The 6,086-nt window shown below is 40.1% G+C and overlaps 1 protein-coding gene across 1 annotated transcript; it reads left to right on the top strand.

The window, feature by feature from the left end:
• Nucleotides 1-1,719: 1,719 nt before the first annotated feature.
• On the top strand, nucleotides 1,720-5,732 carry LOC144514293 (uncharacterized). Its single transcript, XM_078245471.1, has 4 exons — nucleotides 1,720-1,929; nucleotides 3,432-3,682; nucleotides 5,039-5,426; nucleotides 5,524-5,732. The coding sequence occupies exons 1-4, from the start codon at nucleotides 1,875-1,877 to the stop codon at nucleotides 5,730-5,732; spliced, it is 903 nt and encodes a 300-aa protein (XP_078101597.1). The 5' UTR covers nucleotides 1,720-1,874.
• The last annotated feature ends 354 nt before the right edge of the window (nucleotides 5,733-6,086 follow it).

Below are 6,086 nucleotides of genomic sequence, written 5' to 3'. Positions count from 1 at the left end.
TATGAATCCAAAACAACAGAGAAAACAACTGAACTGACCATAAAGAGACTAACCCTGGCAGACAACGGTCTCTACTACTGTGCTCTAGAAACACAGTGATACAAAGTGTAGAAGAGGCTGTACAAAAACCTGAACACAGATAACTGACTACTCTTCAAAGAGGAGGGAAGTGGTATTCAAACCACAGCTTCATATCAGATGGATTCTGATTATTCCAGTTTTATCAGAGTCCCTGTGGTTACAGCTGCTAATGTAACACTGTGGGAGGATTCACATGAGCAGCAAATCCACATCAATGACAAACCAACTGTATGATGGTTCAAACACAAGACACCATGACAACAAATAAATGGACACTGACTTACCTACTAAATCCTCTTCATACCCTGTGGGCCATTAGGCCACAATGTTAAAATTTCCCCATTGACTTTAATGGGAAATATTCAGGAAATCTCTTAACATAGCTCAAAACGACCCCTCTTTGGGGCCGTACTGTATCGCCATACTTTAATGTATAAAAATAATTAAAAGTCTAAACCGAAGACAAGACTTTGACCTTTATTGGTCTGAATGGGCATTCTGATATCAAGCACGGTTTCTACCAAATCACAGTTTATGTATCGTCAGCTGTAAAGGACAACGTGCTGCAACCAAAAGGAGATGTGACAGCTACTGAAGGAGAGGCAGTAAACTTTGGCTGTCAATATAACAGCAGTTCACCTACTAATTATCTCTTCTGGTACAAACAGGATGGAAACAACAGCCCCAAATTCATTCTGATGCGAATTCAAGGGGATGAAGGGAATACACCAGACGAGTTCAGGGAGAGATTTTCATCTACACACAATTCCAAGTTAAGATCAGTTCCTCTGAAGATCCAGAAGCTTCAGCTGTCTGACTCTGCTGTGTACTACTGTGCTCTGCAGCCCACAGTGACAGGAAACACCAAAACTATGTACAAAAACCTTTGGAGTAAACACAACACAATACTCCACAAAATCCACCAGAGGGAGTCACACACAGTGTAACAGAGAGAAGTGAAAATACAGAGCTACGAGGAGACGGAGAGACTCAGGGAGGAGCTGAGCTGTTACTGAACTATAGAAGAGAGAGGAACTTCTATATTCAACAGAGATCAATACACAAACCATCAACATTACCTTTATTCAACATGCTGTCACTGCAGCATTGTGTGTTTTCTCTGATGTTTCTTTCCATTCTAACAGGTATGTTAGATTATGCAGCATGAAAAAGTTTTATTCCAATAACATCTGCATGTGAATCATTTATTGAGTCTGTTTCTATATGAAATAACAGAGTTATCTCTTCCTTTAGGTATCAGCTGTGAAAAACTCACTCCAGTCCAGAAAGAAGAGAACAGTTTAGAAGACAGCTCTGTTACTCTGTCCTACAGATACTCCAAGCAAGCAACTGGTAGTGATGAGTTTTACTGGTATCGACAATATCCAGGAAAACCACCAGAGTTCATCATCTTTCACTTTGGGAACGCAAAATGCAACAAAATCTGGACTGTCTGTTTCAGTGACTGAGGATAAAACCAAAATAGATCTGCAGATCTCCTCAGCTAAGGTGTCTGACTCTGCTGTGTACTACTGTGCTGTGAGGCCCACAGTGACAGGAAACACCAAAACTCTGTACAAAAACCTTTGGAGCAAAGACAACACACACTCCACAACATCCACCAGAGGGAGTCACACACTGTTAAACTTCAACATTTTTCATGATGTAGTCTAGAATGACTTTACAGAGAGACTCAGGGAGGAGCTGAGCTGTTACTGAACTATAGAAGAGAGAGGAACTTCTATATTCAACAGAGATCAATACACAAACCATCAACATTACCTTTATTCAACATGCTGTCACTGCAGCATTGTGTGTTTTCTCTGATGTTCCTTTCCATTCTAACAGGTATGTTAGATTATGAAGAATGAAAAAAGTTATTAATGTGTATTATTTTCCCAGTTAAATAAAGTACAGTTCAACGTTATGCTATTGTGCGTTAATATTTAACTATGAGGGCCTCAAATACTTATTGTTAGTTAGTTATTGAGAGTGCTGGCATCTCCACCTACACAACACCCCAGAATAGTTACTTTTCTGTTGCAATTTAATGTAAAACATTAACGTCATAGCAGACTTTTGTATAACTTAGCCAAAGGAATCATGCTTTTTTAGATAGGTGTGTGAAATTAAGAGTACCGCTGTTCATTTTGCATTTCTTTATAACCTACAATATGATACATTTCTCACTATTACAATGTGATTGTAATGACGTCTGACGTCCCCCCACCCCCCACCCCGCCCCCTCCGTGTGAAATACCAAACTCCTTCCTACATACATTGCAAAACGCTTTGTTTGCATCCGTAAAACTGCAGTAATCCAGGGTTATTTCCCTACCCAGTCCTCCTTGTACCTGCAGAGACGTTTTTGTTTTTTAGCTATGTGTTCATTGGGTCCCGGGACACCAGCCTGAGCCTCCATTTCAACAATGAATGAATGAAAAATAGCAATGTGGTTACCAAAATGTGTGCCTAGCCGCCTACGTAGGGCCTATGTTCTGTTGCAGCCATTGAGCAGCTGATGGGAGCTGGCTGCAGGGACGACTCAATCACCATGAACAGTTTTTAACTTTTAGAACTATTCGATAGTCTGCTCTTGAGATTTTGCTGTAATTTTCAGGACAATTAATGCAGGATTCGGGATTCCGGACAACTGCTTGGATTTCGGGACTGTCCCGAATTTTCATCTGGTCACACTAACTTCCCCCAAGCTGTGAGCCTGCTACATATACAATGTCTCACGGTATAGTTTGAACGTTAATTTGAAAAACAAAACAAAACTCGTTAATGCACTAGCTGCTGTTTATTTGTGCAGGTTTATTGTAAATTCATTATAACAGAAAAGTATAATGAACATTTAAAAATGGCATGTTAAACAACTTATTCAATTACCAAAACTGGTATGATTAAATCTAATGTACATGAGGTTTACTGTGAATGAGCCATGCCACTATGATCAGGTTCCTCCTTCTAATCCACCAAATGAGGGCCCTATCTTGCACCCGACGCAGCCAAAATGTCCAGCAGATGGAGTCACACACAGTGGTAAACTTCAATATTTTTCATGATTTATAATCTAGAATCAGACTCAGGGAGGAGCTGAGCTGTTACTGAACTATAGAAGAGAGAGAAACTTCTATATTCAACAGAGATCAATACACAAACCATCAACATTACCTTTATTCAACATGCTGTCACTGCAGCATTGTGTGTTTTCTCTGATGTTCTTTCCATTTTAACAGGTATGTTAGATTATGCAGCATGAAAAGTTTTATTCTCATAACATCTGAATGTGAATCATTTATTAAGTCTTTTACAACATGAAATAACAGAGTTATCTCTTCCTTTAGGTATCAGCTGTGAAGATCTCACTCCAGTTGAGAAAGAAGAGAACAGTTTAGAAGGCAGCTCTGTTACTCTGTCCTACAGATACTCATCTGGTAATTATTTCTACTGGTACCGACAATATCCAGGAAAACCACCAGAGTTCATCATCTCCCACTCTGCTTCAGGAGAAGTAGGAATCAACAATAACGTAATTCCTGGACTGAAGATTAAAGTGGAGAACAAACAAATCCATATGAACATCTCCTCAGCTAAGGTGTCTGACTCTGCTGTGTACTACTGTGCTCTGCAGCCCACAGTGACAGGAAACACCAAAACTCTGTACAAAAACCTTTGGAGCAAAGACAACACAATACTCCACAACATCCACCAGAGGGAGTCACACACTTTTAATCTTCAATATTGTTAATGATGTAGTCTAGAATGACTTTACGGAGAGATTCAGGGAGGAGCTGAGCTGTTACTGAACTATAGAAGAGAGAGGAACTTCTATATTCAACAGAGATCAATACACAAACCATCAACATTACCTTTATTCAACATGCTGTCACTGCAGCATTGGGTGTTTTCTCTGATGTTTCTTTACATCCTCACAGGTATGTTAGACTATGCAGCTTGAAAAAGTTATATTCCAATAATGTCTGAATGTGAATTATTTGACCATTGTACAACATGAAATAACAGTTATCTCTTCCTTTAGGTATCAGCTGTGAAGAACTCACTCCAGTCCAGAAAGAAGAGAACAGTTTAGAAGACTGCTCTGTTACTCTGTCCTACAGATACTTGGAATTGTCAACTGGTAATTACTTCTTCTGGTACCGACAATTTCCAGGAAAACCACCAGAGTTCATCATTTCCCACTCTGCTTCAGGAGAAGTAGGAAATATTATAATCCCTGGACTGAAGATTAATGTGGAGGGCAAACAAATCCATATGAAGATCTCCTCAGCTAAGGTGTCTGACTCTGCTGTGTACTACTGTGCTGTGAGGCCCACAGTGACAGGAAACACCAAAACTCTGTACAAAAACCTTTGGAGCAAAGACAACACAATACTCCACAACATCCACCAGAGGGAGTCACAGACTGTTAAGGACAATCACAGATCGTTGAGATTTCGTCAACAGATGATAAAGAGGAAGGACCAATGATGTTAAGGCCCAGATCCATCAGAGTATCAATGCTCTTCCTCTCTCTCCTCACCTCTCACTGCAGACATGAAACACTGGCTGACTAACATCCTGATTCTGACTCTCTGGCTAGGTAACTATTTAAACATACTGATTGTTCTCCTTTAATCAATCATATGTATTAATTAATCTCTTCATCTGCATGTTCTCTTCTTCCCCAGAGTGTAAAGGAGAAGACAGAGTGATCCAGCCAACAGGAGATGTCATTGCTACTGAAGGAGAGACAGTTACTCTTGGCTGTACATTTGAGACAAGTGTCACATATCCCTATTTGTTCTGGTACAAACAAGAAGTCAAATGATTACCCAAAGATGCATGCTGAAGCGTTTCTCTGATACAAAAAACTGATGATTCTAAAGAGCAAGAAAGATTTGATGCTACAATCAACAAGACATCAGTTCCTCTGAAGATCCAGAAGCTTCAGCTGTCTGACTCTGCTGTGTACTACTGTGCTCTGAGGCCCACAGTGACAGGAAACACCAAAACTCTGTACAAAAACCTTTGGAGCGAAGACAACACAATACTCCACAACATCCACCAGAGGGAGTCACACACTGTTAAACTTCAATATTTTTCATCATGTAGTCTAGAATCACTTTACATTAGAAGTGTAACTAGGAGAAGTGAAAATACAGAGCTACGAGGAGACAGAGAGACTCAGGGAGGAGCTGAGCTGTTACTGAACTATAGAAGAGAGAGGAACTTCTATATTCAACAGAGATCAATAAACAAACCATCAACATTACCTTTATTCAACATGCTGTCACTGCAGCATTGTGTGTTTTCTCTGATGTTCCTTTCCATTCTAACAGGTATGTTAGATTATGAAGCATGAAAAGTTTATTCCAATAACATCTGAATGTGAATCATGTATTGACTCTGTTTCAACACAGTTATCTCCTCCTTTAGGTGTCAGCTGTGAAGAACTCACTCCAGTCCAGAAAGAAGAGAACAGTTTAGAAGACAGCTCTGTTACTCTGTCCTATAGATACTCCAAACAAGCAGCTGGTGGTGAATATTTCTTCTGGTATCGACAACATCCAGGAAAACCACCAGAGTTCATCATCTCTCACTCTGGATCAGGAGAAATAAGCAAAAATACAAAATCTCTGGACTGACATGTTTCAATGTGTGAGGATGAAACCAAAATGGATCTTCAAATCTCCTCAGCTGCAGTGACAGACTCTGCTCTGTACTACTGTGCTGTGAGGCCCACAGTGACAGCAAACCCACAGTCTCTGTACAGAAACACAAGCTGACACACTGACAAGCTGCTGGAAGACTTTTTTTCTACACTGTTGTACTGAACTTTGTACCTCCACTAGAGGTCAACATTATCAAGTAGGAGGTGCACTACTTCTGCTCTGTGTTCAACCATTCAGTCAATAATAAGTGCTGCTGTGAAGAGAACAATTCTCAGACTGAATGTTGAACATCAGCTAGTTTCTCCTGTTGATTTAAACCTTGTTGTA

This window comes from Sander vitreus, unplaced genomic scaffold (genome assembly GCF_031162955.1).
Source record: "Sander vitreus isolate 19-12246 unplaced genomic scaffold, sanVit1 ctg536_0, whole genome shotgun sequence".
Taxonomy (NCBI): domain Eukaryota; kingdom Metazoa; phylum Chordata; class Actinopteri; order Perciformes; family Percidae; genus Sander; species Sander vitreus.
The sequence above is the reverse complement of the archived record's forward strand: the minus strand, read 5'-3'. Positions and strand labels throughout refer to the sequence as shown.

Bases quoted from the DNA above. Each gene is read 5' to 3' on its own strand.
- LOC144514293 (XM_078245471.1), top strand. From the start codon at position 1,875: ATGCTGTCACTGCAGCATTGTGTGTTTTCTCTGATGTTCCTTTCCATT. The intron at 1,930-3,431 runs GTATGTTAGATT...CTCTTCCTTTAG, and splicing joins GTTCCTTTCCATTCTAACAG to GTATCAGCTGTGAAGATCTC. The intron at 5,427-5,523 runs GTATGTTAGATT...CTCCTCCTTTAG, and splicing joins GTTCCTTTCCATTCTAACAG to GTGTCAGCTGTGAAGAACTC.